Source organism: Ursus maritimus, unplaced genomic scaffold, assembly GCF_017311325.1.
Source record: "Ursus maritimus isolate PB19 unplaced genomic scaffold, ASM1731132v1 scaffold_9, whole genome shotgun sequence".
NCBI classification, from domain to species: domain Eukaryota; kingdom Metazoa; phylum Chordata; class Mammalia; order Carnivora; family Ursidae; genus Ursus; species Ursus maritimus.
Genome location: NW_024427107.1, coordinates 33,336,639 through 33,353,659, shown reverse-complemented (window position 1 = coordinate 33,353,659; position 17,021 = coordinate 33,336,639). Strand labels below are relative to the sequence as shown.

General features: G+C 39.7%; 1 protein-coding gene and 1 non-coding gene across 2 annotated transcripts in view; both read right to left on the bottom strand.

The window, feature by feature from the left end:
* The window catches only part of ATP6V0D2 (ATPase H+ transporting V0 subunit d2), a 42,235-nt gene extending 25,448 nt beyond the window's left edge, over window positions 1-16,787 (bottom strand). The window contains exons 1-2 of the mRNA XM_008689111.2: window positions 16,455-16,787; window positions 5,190-5,361 (exon numbers count right to left, since the gene is read on the bottom strand). Of these exons, the coding sequence (XP_008687333.1) occupies window positions 5,190-5,361; window positions 16,455-16,584 (302 nt within the window). The 5' untranslated portion in view covers window positions 16,585-16,787. The remainder of the gene's footprint in view (window positions 1-5,189; window positions 5,362-16,454) is intronic.
* On the bottom strand, window positions 2,529-2,601 carry TRNAW-CCA. Its single transcript has one exon. It is a non-coding gene; the product is annotated as a tRNA-Trp (tRNA).
* Window positions 16,788-17,021: the final 234 nt, after the last annotated feature.

Below are 17,021 nucleotides of genomic sequence, written 5' to 3'. Positions count from 1 at the left end.
TTTAGAAGACCTAGGTTGTGGTGCAGTTGAGCTATCTGGTCTCTGACAAGGAGATAATGCTGTCTGTGCAGATAACTATGAAGAGAAACTCATGAGAGTAATTGTGAAAGTGACTTCCAGGTCATAAAGTTGAGGCACCAAGATGAGACATATTTAATCAGAGGTCCACATCAGAATAACCTAGGTGTCTTCCAAAAGGGTGTCTGCCCCACTCCAAGGCCAACAAGCTCAGAACTTCCTAGAATAGGGATCAGGAATAGACTTACTGGGGCGCCTGGGTGGCACAGCGGTTAAGCGTCTGCCTTCGGCTCAGGGTGTGATCCTGGCATTCTGGGATCGAGCCCCACATCAGGCTCCTCTGCTATGAGCCTGCTTCTTCCTCTCCCACTCCCCCTGCTTGTGTTCCCTCTCTCGCTGGCTATCTCTCTGTCACATAAATAAATAAAATCTTTAAAAAAAAAAAAAAAAGGAATAGACTTACTTTTTAAAGGCCCACAGATAATTCTGAATTACTTGCCTTTTTATACTACCAGGGCAGTGCAAGATCTTTACCTTTCTAGACTGATGGACCTGGAATCAAATCCCTTCCAATCTCTTAATAATGTTGTGACTTTAGAAAATTTATTAATTTATTGACCTTCAGTTTCTCTAGCTTAAAAAAATGGAGATATAAACAGCTTCTTTACAGGGCTCTTGAGTGGAGATGTAAATAAACATTTAAGTGAGAATAAATATCTTCAGGGATCTAATAAGCAACCTAAGATCACAAGACACAAGGCAGATCAGAGAGAATGTTAGAGACTGTGGCTAATTGAAGAACGTAAGCCTCAACTAAATATACATTTTTTAAATTATTTTAAACACTGACCTTGTCATACAAAATGTATCTGCTGGCATGACATTTGGTTTTTACCCTAACATATTGGCCAATAAATAACCAATATTCAAGTGTTACATAAAATATAAAATCCTGAGTAGTCTGCAAGTATTTTCTAGCTCTGTGAAAGGTGCTGATAAATACAAGATTTTCTATTGATTCAACAAATATTCAGTGCCCATTACATACTAGCAAGTACAGATAGGGATACTAAAAGAACTAATTCAAAGAATTTACAGCCGAGAGAGAGAGAGAGAGAGAGTAGATAAATTAAAACATGTCCATCACTAATACCACTAACAATACTGATACTGCCCAACTACTTTTCCACTTTCAATTTTGCATTAATATTCTATGCAGGGCTTTGTGACCACCTGTATTCTTATATGTAATTTTTAAACATTGTTCATGACTAGAAATATTTGGAATTTTAAGTAATTTTGTTTTAGAAACAGAGTACATTTTGCTTTTTAAATTGTATTTATTTTTTCTAAGTGGAGTACAATACGGGGCCTGAACTCACGACGCTGAGATCAAGACCTGAGCTGAAATCAAGAGTTGGATTCTTAGGGGGTGTGGGGTGACTCAGCACCTTCCTGCTCAGCAGGAAGCCTCCTTCTCCCTCTCCCACTCCCCCTGCTTGTGTTCCCTCTCTCTCTGTCAAATAAATAAAATCTTAAAAAAAAAAAAAAGAGTTGGATGCTTACTGGAGTGAGCCACCAGGAGCCCCTAGAAACAGAGTACGTTTTCACTAGATCAACATGGTTGTTTTCTGTGAAATAAGTATGCTCGCTTAATTAATGCTAAGGCTTCTCCCAGGTTTAAGATTCTGCAGTTAGGAAACACTAAAGTGTGGAGTCATCACATAAGAGGAAACATTGACCAAGTGACTCAGAGTCATTCTTAGAGCAAAAGTACTTCCTAATATATATTGAACAAGTTTCTGTCATGTGAGACCTGTCTCTCAACGCAAAAAGTACAAAACCTAGCAGCTTTCTGACTCCATTAAAATTGGTCTGTCCTCTGTCACTATCATGGGTCAGATTTTCTGAACTCATCTAAAACCTAAACAAAATATGTTTATAAAACCTACTGCCAACATTTACCTTATTTTTACTTTAAAGCATGACTTCTCCATTTGTTGATCCGTGACCCGGGCAAGTTACTGCACTTAACTTTTAGTTTCCTCATCCTTAAGATGGTGAGGGTAAGAACTAAGATTTGTCAGGTTTAAAGAAGACAATGGTTGCAAAGCACTTGGCAGAGCCCTGACATACAGTAATATTCCATAAATATTGTGAAGCTTTTTGACTGTCATTTCTACTTCCACACAGATAGGACCATTTTGTCTTTCTGCTGAGAAATCTTTAATGATGTCTCCATAACTACCCTGGTCAGACATATTTGCTGGAGGCATCGCTGCTTGGAAAGCCTCTCTCCCAAGCAGCTACTGAAGATTAGGTATGAACCTGGAGCTGACTCAGTCCAAGCCCAAGCACTTTGTTCTTCACCCCAACCATGATGAGGAAGTAGGAGTCCTAAGAGCAAACCTGGCCTTTTCTTTGGTCTCTTTTACATTTTTGGTTTCTGCTTTGGCTTTTGATTTCTTTATTTTTTTAAATGCTTTATTTTATATTTTGAGTAGGCACCACACCCAACATGGGGCTTGAACTCATGACCCCAAGATCTGGAGTCACAAGCTCTACCGACTGAGCCAGCCAGGCACCCCTTCAGATTTTTATTTTTAAGGAAGGGTCTTGCAGATACCAACACACACACGAAAAATACTCTCCAATGTGATAAAGCCCAACTTTCTTAGCCTGCCATTGAAGATAGGGCATAATCCAGCTGAATTTACTTTTCTAACCTTCCTTCTCCATTGCTCCCCCCCGCCTTTTGGCACAACCCACTCCTGCCCAAACTGTCCCCTTATTCATCATGCATGCTGTGTCCTTCCCATCTACATGCTTCAATCCCAGATGCTCAGCCTTCTCCCTCATCTCCAAATTCCACCCTATTTCCAGNTTCAGCAGCAATGTCAGATCTCCGGAAGGCTTCCCAAAATCCTTCTCAGAGAAAGTGCTTGGGCTTTGGACTGAGTCAGACCCAAGTTCACACATAATTTTCATCTCTAACTAGCAGTGTATTTGTGGATTCTTTAAAAAATCAGCACCTGGGATCTTGCCTATAAATAAAATCTTAACCTATAGCACTGATAAGAGATCTAATTCCACAAACAAGGTATATAGGCACTAATCACATATCTCAGGTATACCGACGATTACTTCCTGCCTCAAACCATGGTCATCTCTTCTACTTGCTTATTTTTGGACATGGTGTAAGAACAACTGGATAGTGATTGGGGGAAAACAATTTGAGCTGCATCCCTAGTCTCATTCCCTATACAAAAATAAATTCTAGAAGAACCAAGGTTTTAAATGTAAAAAATGAAACATTAAAAAAAAAGGAAAGAAAAAGAAAAAAGAAACATCAACAATAAAGAATGAATGAAATAAGAGGTAAATTTACCATAACTTTGGAGTGGAGAAGAAATTTCTAAGCAGGATACAACAATCAGAAGTCAACAAATGAAAGGATTGATGGTTATAGCTAATGAAAAAAAGTCAATGTTTCTACAGGGGAAAAAAGCTATAAAAATGAAATTATATCCCGCTGAGAAAATAATTTTGCAACATATATTACGAAGGCTAAATTTCTTAATTTACAAAGAGTCCTTCCATATCAAGAAAAACTGCTGAATACTCCAATAAAAAAAAAGACAAAGTATTTGGTCAGGTAGCAAACACACATGATTAATAAATGCACAATGATGTTCAAATTTGCTAATAAAGAAATATAAATGAAAGCAAAAGATACAGTTTTTAACCTATCGATAGGCAAAAACTGAAAAGATAATAGTCAATGTTGGTAATGGTGTAAGGACACAGGCCTTCTCATGCACTGTTCTGAGGGTGCAAATTGGTCTACTTTTGTTGAGTACAACTCAGCAAAATTCACAAAAATGAAAAGGACATTCCTTTGATTCACTACTGCCATTGCTAAAAATTTATCTTAAAAATAAATTCAAGACCTACACAGTAATAAACTAGTTGCAAAACTTTTTGCACTGGAAAAAAAATTAGTTATTTGTTAATAGATGCCCCTGGTAAACTGAGTCATGATACATATAAAACATGGAATCCTAGGCAGTTATGAAAAGAATGATGTTGACAAGGATATTTCTAAGAAATATTAGGTGGGAAAAAAGTACAGAAGGAATATGATTCCATTTGCACAAATCTGAAGTGTGGAAGTGGGGTAGGTTGAGTGTGCATCAATAAACATACTCAACTCTAATTATTTTTCTAGAAAATACATATGAAATGGAGAAGCATTTACTTTTGGGGAAAGGAACCGAGTGGGGAAGAAGGGGACACACAGAATAGAGGAATATTTTTATTTTATGCCTTTCTAATCCAGTCTAGGGCCTGGGTTTAGTATTCATTATTGTGTATATTACACTGAAATGGTATATACATAATAATCAGCTCATCTACTGTGGACGTTTGTTCCCAGCTTATCTGTTAGAACAACTGGAGAAGCCCAAAGTTTTGAGCACTGGATAGGATTTATTAACTGGATTAACAAAAGTATAATTTATTATCATGTGGAAATTCGAGCATTTTTTAGAATGAAAGTCCTTCACAGTGAAAGACTGGAACTACCGGTGATGGAAAGGGATAAAAATAAGACATATATAACTACGATGGGAACGACTTCTGCTGTTGCAAGGAGAATCAGGAAAGGGTAGACGTGCCTTTACCAACAACTTGGGATGTTATAGCTCCAGCCTGACAAGTGATCCAAAAATGTCACATAGTATTTACCCTCAGTATCAGCAGCCACAACCCTTTAAACATCAGCCACTTACCATTTTTCTTAAAATGAAAACTGAAAACACAGCTTTTTTCCTTTCTTTTCTTTTTTAAGCTAAACTTTACGCCCGATGTGGGGCTTGAACTCATGACCCTGAGATCAAAGCGAGCCAGGCAGCCCTGAAAACATGACTTTATGTGGAGGCTGCCACCACCTACATAATCATGTTTATAAATAAATGAAATCTATCTTCTAACAGTGAATACGTGGCTCTGTAAGCTTATCAGTTGCTAAAATTTGAATACAGTCAAACTTACAAACAAGAGATAAAGGTTTTTAAGCTTCATGCCGCCTAATGCCCCCCCCCCCCCGCAACTATTAGGGATCATTTGCACAATCACATGGGGGACTAACAGGGCTTCCTGCTACCACTTACGTCATGTATGTAAAAAATGTGCTCAGGGGTTCCAGGGAATGATTCCGGAAATATTCAAATTCTCTGCATAGCTTTTTCCTCATCTCCGTGTCAATTTTGGAAACAGTAAGAGGATTTGTTTGATTAGCCAAGAAGTTGCCATAATCAGTGGTCTGGAGATGAATTTTCACATCTGAAAATGGAATGAAACCTCAAATCAGATTAAAGTTTGAACATGCATAAATAGCTTTTACAACATTAATTGAATTTATTGTGACTTTACGATAAACGCATATTAAATTATTATTACCTTATTAGATATGTATGTCTAGGTATGATTTAGCCTTGAGTGTTACTCTCTAAAGCAATAAAAAATTCAATGTTAGGACAGATATTCTAGTACAACAACAAAAAATTCAATGATCTAAACACTCTAGAATTATTTAACACAGATGAAAAGAACATTAACAACCACCTGGTCCTAAGTTTACCTGAGCCAGTTATAGTCATTTGGAAATAGCTGCTCAGAAAACTGTTGAGCAGGATACTAAAGCTTCATTTAAGCTTGATGAAAACGAGAAATTTATTAGTAATATTTAGCGTGGGTATGGGAGGTGGAATGGGCAGTCATCAATAATAATCCTTTTATTATAGAGGAAGAAATTGAGTCTCAATGGGGCTAAGCGGTGGAGTTCTAGAGTAGTAAGGCTCGAATTAGGAGATGGATCTCCCTACTCTTTTTTTTTTTTTTAAAGATTTTATTTATTTATTCGACAGAGAGAGACAGCCAGCGAGAGAGGGAACACAAGCAGGGAGAGTGGGAGAGGAAGAAGCAGACTCCTAGCGGAAGAGCCTGATGTGGGACTCGATCCCGTAACACCGGGATCACGCCCTGGGCCGAAGGCAGACACTTAACCGCTGTGCAACCCAGGCGCCCCTGGATCTCCCTACTCTTTTTATTTTTTTAAAGATTTTATTTATTTATTTGACAGAGATAGAGACAGCCAGCGAGAGAGGGAACACAAGCAGGGGGAGTGGGAGAGGAAGAAGCAGGCTCATAGCAGAGGAGCCCGATGTGGGGCTCGATCCCATAACGCCGGGATCACGCCCTGAGCCAAAGGCAGACGCCCAACCGCTTGCACTGGAAATATTCTTTATCTAACTGCAGAATTTATTTGCTCAATTACCTATTTAATTAACTTAATTTTTTAAAATTATACTTTTTTTTGGCCATATCTTATTTGGCTTTTATTTTGGCAGTTCCGATTTTTATACAATTTGACAGTTTGCATCCTCAGCACTGAGGAATATTTGCCAACAGAAGAAACACAAATGTTATTTCTTTCAAAACCATGATATTTTGCTCAGGCGGCATATGTTTCTCTTAAGCAAAATAACTTCCAAACCTTTCAGCTGCCAGCGAGATCCTGAAATTCAACGTCTCAAGTGTTTCAGACCCCACAGGAATCGTGTAATACTGTAGTCAATGGAGAGGCAAATGAAATAGAAGGAACTTTTTTTCCCAGCACCAAAACAATCCAAAGGACACCTGCACTGAGGGTCTAAGAAAATCTCAAAATCTGAAATGTTTGCTCTGCGATGATAATAGACTGCTAATAATATCAACAGTGCTTATAGTTTGATACTTTTCAAAACGGGCTCACATAATTTTTCCTCTGCATTTCCCCAAGTGCTTATTTAAATAGGTATGTAATAAAAAGGACTTTGTGGTCAAATAAATTTGGAATAAACAGGCTTCTTAGCTGTAGGAATTGAAAGCCTTTAACACATTACTTTGAGTGATTTTTGCAAAGAGTATGGTTCAGAACCTCCCAAGCCACTAGAAAACAACAGAGCCACCCACAGAGCACGCTTCAGAAAATTACACTGCTTCTTCATCCAGTGAAGTGACTTTTTTTTTTTTTTAATTCAAATGAGGAAATGGAATGTTTTCCAAACTGGGATCACTACCAACTAAATCAATTTAATAGGTCCCAACAGCAAAGAATAAAAGTATTAGATTAGGCTATTGTAACAAATATGAGCATATAAGGCAGAGTAGCATATACACATGTGTGCACACAGGGGCATCACGTAAAAATGTGGCTTCCATGGGTGGCAGTCACTGGGATCAGTGAATTTTCAGATCACTTGGCTAGTGAGGCAGGATGATGATCTGGGACACCCCAATTATCTTCTATTAATTTGTTGGTCAGATCAGTTTTAGAAAATGATAATTTTTTTTTCCTGTGCAGCTTCCTGTTTGGGGCTCTCTGTAAAAGTGAATGTCCACAACTTTCACATTCCAGGTAGGTTTTATGCAAAGGAAGCACTTTCAAGAGGTACCCACAGAGAGTGCTTTCCTTGAGCCATCGCCCTTTTCCCTACACTCTGCTGGCGCTGAACTTAAGAAGTTATCTGACTTTTCTTTTTTTTCTTTTTTAAAAGATTTTATTTATTTATTTGACAGAGAGACAGCCAGCGAGAGAGGGAACACAAGCAGGGGGAGTGGGAGAGGAAGAAGCAGGCTCCCAGCGAAGCAGGAAGCCCGATGCGGGGCTCGATCCCAGAATGCTGGGATCACGCCCTGAGCCGAAGGCAGATGCTTACCGACTGAGCCACCGAGGTGCCCCAGTTATCTGACTTTTCTGAACTCAGTTTCTTCACCTACAGAATGGATATAGAATCCATGCTTTCGGGTGGTTGTGGGGATTAAACAAGAGGATGGAGGTGAACAGCCAGCAATACTCTACAATATATATATTTTTTTCTCCTCACTGGTACCCACCTACTTCAGCGATAATTTGATTCAGTTGACTAAAGACTTCGATACTTATTCTCTAAATCAGAATATTCTCAGCCAATATATTGGCATTGACTATCAGGTCTTAAAATTACTCAGATTTTAATACATATACCAGTATCTATAAACCTGGAACTTCTCCCTCCAGTTTTACTAATTTACTGCCATTCTTACGGCGATAAAACTTCAAGTCCTTTCTGGTGCTTTCTTACTCCAAATCCCTTGCACTGTTCGTTAGTGTCTTCTCTGGTACTCCGAGTACCCCTGGTTTAGAATGGCCACCTGACAGCAAGATTACTGCTCTGAGCTCTTAAATTGATTCTCCCAAGCTCATTTCTCCTCATGCACTCCCTGCCTCAAATTTAATCTTTCTTAAGAATTATTTTGAGTTTGTTAAGGACCCTATAAGAATCTTGGAAACACTGACAGTTGTAGGCAAATTAAATAGGACTTTCCTAATATTTGTAGTGTTTTACCACTGACGGAATGGCTCTAATGGACATCATCTCTCAACCTTACCAAATATTCCCATTTCATAGATGAGGAAACTGAAGCTCAGAGAAATAACATGTTCATGTTTTCTATGCTTGCAAGTATTTGACCAAAGATTCAGACATGCATCTTGTCCTCATTCATTTTCCTAAAGCTCCATAATCAGATCTCCAAGGTCCTTCAAGATTTTTCTCAGTCTAAATTCCAGCCTTATCCCAGCTATTGTAGTATTGCGGTCAAACTGGTTTACTCCTCACCCAGACACTTTTATTTAAATACAGGAATCTGTAGTTCATTAATTTTCCCTCCTGGCCCAGAACACCCAGCCACCTCAACACTGCTTGCTCCCATCTCACGGGCATTCTCCTAGCCTATAGCCCTGCAGATCTGCTCTGCTTTTGAATATATCTGTGATCTATAGGTTTAACTTGTTCTTGTAATTTAAATTTTGATTGTTTTTACTTATTTGTGATATCTTCTCAACTAGAGAACCGTTTAGGGAGTGAATAATATCTTACTGTTTATCATATTCTCTACATCACCTAATACAATTTTTATCACATAGATGAGCTTCAAATATTAGTAGATTTAATTTCTGATTAAAACCTAGGACCTCAGGGCGCCTGAGTGGCTCAGTCGGTAAGCATCTGCCTTCAGCTCAGGTTCATGATCCCAGGGTCGTGGGATGCAGCCTCAAGTAGGGCTCTCTGCTCAGCAGGGAGTCTGCTTCTCCCTCTCCTTTGCCCCTCCCCCTGCTTGTGCTCTGTCTCTCTCTCACTCTCTCTCAAATCAATAAATAAAATCTTAAACAACAACAACAACAAAACACCTAGGGCCATACAGCACTTCATTATGTAATTCCATGCATGTTACCAGGACTGAAACTTCTCATTTTGGTTCTTACTCACCAAACTGGTGCTCTCCGAAGAACACAATCAGCTACATAGAACCACATACAAAACACCATTGATCCTAACCACGAGATGGGAAGAATTATTTCAGGAATTCAAAAGTCCAGCAAAAGAGGGAAAACTAGTTCTTGTTGTATACACACTGTCGTTCAGAGAGGTGCTTATGATTTCTCAGGAATTCTTGATTAACAGTTTACAAAACATTTTCAGAAATTTCTGATGCTCCTGATAACTGGGAGTTAGGCCAGGGGCAGATTATCTAAGTGTCAGATAAGAAAGCCCCATGTTAAAAGTTAAGCAGTCTGGCTTAATATCCTAGAGCCAGAGAGTGGAAGTGCCAGGACTTGAACCCAAACACGCACACATTTCTAACGTGAATTTTCAGATTCTTACTATGTGCAAAACACAGCCTTAGGCTAGGGAACTAGGACAGTAAAGTATATAGTCTCTACCCCTTTGTAAAAAAATGGATATTTCTTTTTAAAATTTCGGCTTTATTGACGTGCAACTGACAAAACTAAGGTATTTAAAGAGCACATTCGATATACATTGTAAAAGTATCTCCCCCATCTGACACCTCAGTGGTCTCACATATTGATACTTTGTGCCCTGAAGCAGCTTAGGGTATAGGAGGAGATAGACTCATTTATTCGTTGATGAGTTAAGCCCTTAACTGTTAATTCAGGGGGATAGTCAAGCGAGACAAATGTCCGCCCCTGGCGTGATTCATCGATGCAAATGTCACAGAATTAGGTGCATTACAAGGTACAATCGAATACAAAGTTAAGGCTTGTCCATTGTACCCCAACACGGCTGCAGCAGGAAAAGATTTACAGAGGAAGTACCTTGAGTGGAGTCTTGAAAGAGCGATGAGTGTTCTCCGGGCAAACATGACAGAGAATGGAATTTGTGACTGAAGGAATAACTTTACAAAAGATAAGAGGGTTTTGAGGAAATGGTTGCAAGGTCAAAGATCAGCAAGACGGCTCCAGCCTTTTGAACCAAGTGTGAAGTTGATCTTCCCTGATAAAAGCCATTGAAGTATTTTTTTTATAAGATTTTATTTATTTATGTGACAGAGAGACAGCCAGCGAGAGAGGGAACACAAGCAGGGGGAGTGGGAGAGGAAGAAGCAGGCTCCCAGCGGAGGAGCCCAATGTGGGACTCGATCCCGGAACGCCAGGATCATGCCCTGAGCCAAAGGCAGACGCTCAATGACTGCGCCACCCAGGCGCCCCACCATTGAAGTATTTTTGAACAGGAGAGTGATGGCATTGGTTATGCATTTTTAATACAAGGTGGAAAAAGTTAGTGCTATAATTAGAGGTACAAGTAGTATTGAAGGGAGCATGAAGAAAGCCCTTTGAACTAAGTCTTCCTCCCAGAAATATATTTTTTTCATTTAAAAATAGGTAGTAGGTATAAATATAGGTAAAAAGTGAAAGGTCACCTAAACTTGTCATCCACCACCGCCGCCCAGCCACTCCTAGATGCAGGTAACAACTATTTTTAGTTTCTGTTAGATCCTTTCAGTCTCTTTGGATCTAGACCATCATATAGAAAATATATTTTTAAACTTACCTGCCTTTTTACTAAAGAGTACTATGCCACACATAGTTCTTCCCGTTGCTTTCCTCCCTTAATAGATCTTGGTGATCTTTCCATATCTGTCCTCTGAAAGGGGTGTCCTCATGCCTTTTTTTTTTTTTAATAGCTGCAGAATATTCTGTTATGTGAATGTTACATAGTTTGTTTAATCAGCTCCCTGCAGATGGACATTTGATTTGCTTCCATCTTTTGCTATTCTAAACAATGCACATGAAGTCCCAGGCCAAGTATCGACGCATTTGGAATTTTGATAGGTACTGCCCAGTTGCTCCCATTAAAAGTTCTTATTTTTCTATATTTTTATTCTCCAGACTGGGAGCCCTTTTAGGGCAGGGACTATATTTTATTTAGTTTTACTTTCTTGACTCTAGCCAGAAATGCTTAATATGTTGTTGTTAAATTAATTCCTATTGGAAAGGAAAGATGGTCATGTCCCCTAAAAGGGACATAATTGTTAGTAATATAGAATCAGATTTCCTCATTCCCTTTTAAAAAAATATGGCAGGGAGGACAAAGGAAAGGTTCAATGCACAGAGGCAGTGGACGCTGCTCACCATATATTTTAGAAAAGATCAAGTATTAAATTCTAGAGCTCTAAAGTATTAATTATTATCAATTATTAATTAATTATTAAAGTATTAATTTTACCACCTTGTCTTTTTTGAAGAGGAAAGAATATTTACAAATTTGTAATTTAAAAAATTCTAATGAAAATAGCAGTTTTGCCATGAAAAGAAATGGAGAAAACTTAAATGCATGTTATTAAGTGAGAGAAGCCAATTTGGAAAGGCTGCATACTGTACAATTCTAACTACATTACATTCTGGAAAAGGCAAAACTATGAGAGACCAAAAAGATTGGTGATTGCCAGAAGTGGAGCTGGGGGGAGAGGAATGAACAGGTGCAACGGAGGATTTTTAAGGCAGTGAAATGACTTTGTATGATACCTTAATGATGGATACATGTCATGATGTATTTGTCCAAACCCGTAGTGTACAACACCAAGAGTAAACCCTAATGTAAACTATGGACTCCGGGTGTTAAGATGTGTCAGTGTAGGTTCATCAACTGTAACACGTACACCACAGGCTGTGCTGGGGAATGCTGACAATGGTGAGGCTGTGTGTGTGTGTGGAAGCAGGGGGTATATGTGAAATCTCTGTACTTTCTCAATTTTGCTGTTAACTTAAAAGCTGCTCTAAAAAAAAAACAGTCTTAATTTTTAAAAAGTGTTAATTCTTTAAAAGAACATTTCCTGTCCCTTTAGCATCACTATTTTGTGGCAAAGTCACTTTTAAAGGTTTTAAAGTTTCCATGTGGTACAGCCTTCCAGCACTACCAGTGGGACAGGCCATGTGAACCAGCTTCGCTCCTTTGTCCCTGGGAAGGACTGAGTCACAGAGCGTCCTAGCAAGTGACTCAGGTCACTGTTAGTCAGGGGCAGACCTTGGAACAGATGAGTATTTCTGATCACACTGGCACAATTACATACGCAGTTAAGGACAAGTATGAATTCTAGGACGTTTCAAAGCTTTTCTAGACAATCTTCATTTTCTCTTCTAAATTTACCTGAAATCTCATGTGTTCCTTCTAAGTAATTCTAAAATAATTCGTTGGTCTCAGAACACTTGAAGTCTAGAGAACTTGAAAAGACTAAAGGAAAATTTAATCTTTGCCAAGTTAGCTTTTCTTTTACAGAAAGTGTCTGTGTCAACACGGACTACCACAATGACAGTTTCACCTACTCTTCTTCATCCAGTATTGGGACAGGGCATATTTTGTGCAAATGTAAACAGAAATCCCAAAGTCCTTAACATCTATCCCAACAGATAACCTTGATTTCTTCTCTTCAACTCTTTTTTTTTTTAAGATTTTATTTTTAAGTGATCTCTACATCCAACATGGGGCTCGAACTTGCAACCCCAAGATCAAGAGTCACATGCTGTAGTGATTTAGCCGGTCCGGCGCCCCTCTTCTCAACTCTTAATCCAGCTCAGAAGATGGCTGGGTTTCTCTCAGTGCATTTGCAGGTGCGACAGTTGCATTGCTTTTCACAAGTTATTTCCCAACGTCCTATGGAATAATCAGATAGGGCAGACCTTGTGATTTTCTGTATCAACATGGAGCTGGGGTGCCTGGGTGGCTTAGTCAGATAAGCGTCTGTCTTTGGCTCAGGTCATGATCCCGGGGTCTTGGGCTCCCCGTTCAGCGGGGAGTCTGCTTCTCCCTGTCCCTCTGCCTGCTACTCCCCCTGCCTGTGCTCTCTCTGTCAAATAAATAAATAAAATCTTAAAAAACAAATGGAGCTGGCAGCAACATGGACAGTAATCATTTATCTTCAATTCATGCTCAGCAGGCACGGACATTTCAACGGAAAGAGAGATGTGGCTATGCCTATACTCCCTGACTAGAATGTCAGCTCAGACACAGCCAGGGAAGCCTCAGTATCCTCAACTGTTACCTGCAGACATGAAATCCTTATTTAGATTTACTTTTCTCAGCATCCATTATAACCCGCAGCTAATGACTCACACTTGATATTCCTGGGAGTCTCCAAACAGATTGGCACACAGATTCAAACACAGTTGTGAAATGAATGGTTGACAAAATATATATATTATTAGGAGGAAAGAAAGATAGAAAGCTGAGGTAGGACGACAATAAAGCAATGGTGCGTGTGCCAGGGTTTCTTAAGCAGGATGCAGGGATGGCTTTGGGTGGCCCATGACCCCTGATATTACATAGAAAATTCTGTACCTATGCACCTGTATTTTTCTAAGATTCTTCATTCAGGTCTTCAAAAGGGTCTGAAACCCTTTTTCTCTCTCCCAAATTGAAGCCGAGAGTGGTTTCTCTCTGAATTCTTTAGTGAGCTGGCTAAACCTGATTTCGTATCACATTTTAGGCATTTTATGTATTGTTTGTGTTAAAATTTGCACTGCTTAGCTCATTGAAAAGCTTGGCTGGGGACGCCTCACTGGCTCAGTAGGAGCATGGACTCTTGACCTTGGGGTTGTGAGTTCAAGCCCCACGTTGGGTGTAGAGATCAGGTAAATAACCTTTAAAAAATAAAAAAAAATAAAAAAAGCTTGACTGAAAACTAAGTACAATTCATTCAAGTGGCTTCTGTTAAAAACACCCATTCTTGGGGCACCTGGGTGGCTCAGTCGTTAAGCGTCTGCCTTCGGCTCAGGGCGTGATCCCAGCGTTCTGGGATCGAGTCCCGCATCAGGCTCCTCCGCTATGAGCCTGCTTCTTCCTCTCCCACTCCCCCTGCTTGTGTTCCCTCTCTCGCTGGCTGTCTCTCTCTCTGTCAAATAAATAAATAAAATCTTTAAAAATAATAAAAATTAAAAAAAACACCCATTCTTCCCTGCGTTTGTTCACTTTTTCTACTTCAATTTAAGTACATTTTCTCTTTGTATTCAAGTATAGTGGACATATATTAGTTTCAGGTATATGACACACTGATTCACCAGTGATACACCTTACGTAATGTTCACCACAGTAAATGTAGTTAGCACCTATCACTCTACAAACTTAGCCCGGTATTTGTGCAGATGTTCTGTACACGATTAACACTCTCCAGTCACCTAACTCCTCATTTAATATGCTGACGTGATTTAGTATTTGGGATTATATTGTGATTATTTGTAGCTCACAGAATTGTTTATCATCTGAAAGATTTTTCCAGCTGTCCTCATTGCTAAGGAAAGGAAAGCATCTATCTCAAATCGACCAGCTCCGCCTTAACTCTGCTTTAACTAGTCAGAACCACAAACAAGTGACCCAGGACCCTCAGCCTCAGCCAAGTCACCTTCAGGTTTTTTGTCTTGTTTTTGCTTTCAACACCTTTCCTAGCAGTTTCGATCCTATTGCTTTCCTATTTTTTCTAGAATAATCTGGAGGTTTTAAAGCACCTTATTATTGACATGTTGATTTTATAAGGACATTTCAAAATGAACTAGCGTAGTTGTTTTTATAATAAAAATACTGTATTATAGATGTGAAATCTTTGGTAAAGTTTTGAAAATATTGTAGCTTAAAGATAATTTCCAGAGTAAAGGGAGAAATGGGGATGTGTAAGTCAATGGGTACAAAGTTTTAGAAACACAAGATAAATAAGTCCTAGAGATCTCCTGTACAGCATGGATAAAGTAGTTAAAACACACACACGAATAATAATAGAGGGCAGGAAGAAACTTTTGGAGGTAATGGATAGATCTATGGCATAGATTATGGTGATGATTTCACGGAGGCATACTTACCTCTAATCTCATCCAGGTGTATGCATGAAATATATACAGTTTTATGTATGTCAATCATACCTCAATGAAGTGCTTTAAAAAAAGGTATTTTCCATTTCCACAGTGCTTCATGGTTTCTCATGTACCTCCCAGGTGTTACTTCATTTATTTCTCCAAACAAAGCAGGCAAAGCAGGCATTACCATTGCATTTTACAAACGGGGACTCTGCGGCTCAGAGGCAGTGAGGCTCAGGCCACCTACCTAGGCCTGGCAGAGGTCAAAGTTAGCACTTTTGAATCCAGGGCTGGCCTCACCACCCAGCCATCTCTTGGCTTTTTTCTTAAGCTTCAGTTAAAGGTAAACCTCAAATAAATCTCGTATCAATACATACTGAGAAACTGGGTATAGACTAAAATTCTCTAGACCAAGTTTCTTAGCATTTGACGGGGGGCGGGGGGTGGAGGGGACGGGGGGTGGAGGGGTGCATTCATCCCTGGGCAGTTTGATGAAGTCCTTCTCCAAATATTATTTATAAATACATAAAATGAAAATACATAGGATTACAGAGTAAACAAAATATGTTAAAGTATAGTTATCAAGATGTTTTAAAATGTGTAACACTGTGGGGTGCCTGGGTGGCTCAGTGGTTTGAGCGTCCCACTCTTATTTCGGCTCAGGTCCTGATCTCAGGGTGGTGAAATCGAGCCCTACCCAGAGTCTGCTTAAGATGCTCTCCCTCTCCCTCTGTCCCTCCCCTACTCTTGCACACGTGCTCGCTCTCAAAAAAATTTTAAAAATAAAAAAAAGTGTAAGTCTGTACTTCTGTATTAAGACATTAAACACCAAGATTAAAGAATAAGTGCAAAACCTAGTATACTTGTGTAATCATGAAAATATAAAAGATATTTCAAAGTATCTGCAAGAATTGTATAGGGATATGAAAATATTGAATTTTTATGGTTTGTTGACAAAGTGCTAACCACTGTGATTTGTTGCCTACATTCATGGATACCAGGAAATGCTAAATTTTACTTAGAGAAAACTGAAAAGAAAGATGTAATTTTTTTCCTCATCCAAGTTCGTGGACCCCTGAAATCCGGACCCTGGGAATAAGAACCTGTCCTGGACTCTCGGGCCCCGGGAACACAGTCCCTTCTCCACGCTTCCAGTGGGCAGCATCACTTCCTTTTTCCCTTTGTAAATGGTGAGAAGAGCAGCACCTACCTTCCAGGGTCTCGCACTGGACCAGGTTGATGTAGTCCTGCTGGGTCAGGAGGCTGGCCTTGCACCCTCGCACCAGGCCTTCCAGGTAGCCATGGTCCACGTTAAAGTAGAACTCGGCGCCCTCAAGCATGGGGAAAGAGATCACAGCCAATTTGGGCTGAAACAGCTCCGGATCCTTGTCCGCTCCTGAAGATTGGCTCTAGTCTGGAAAAAAGCACTAACAGTTATCAGGAAGAAATCTATCAGCTGATAGTCAGGGTTTTCATGACTAGTTTCCTCTGGTTTCTGTGGCTTTCAACAGCATGCTCAGCCTTGTTTTCACAGCAACAGGGAATCAGCGAGATAAGCCAAGTAAACCCGGGAGCAAACCGCCAGCGGGAGAAGCGGAGTAGGAGAAAGGGAGGGTCAGGCCTCTGCTCTTTCCCTCCCAGGGCGACTGGCCCCCTCCCAGCTTTTGCCTTTGGAAGTCCTGAAACGCCTGAAGGTTTTGTGAACATTCCTCCCTCCATGTGAGCTTCTGAGCTCTCCATTGTGAATTGCATTTGTCCTAAATTTCTTGAGGACTAT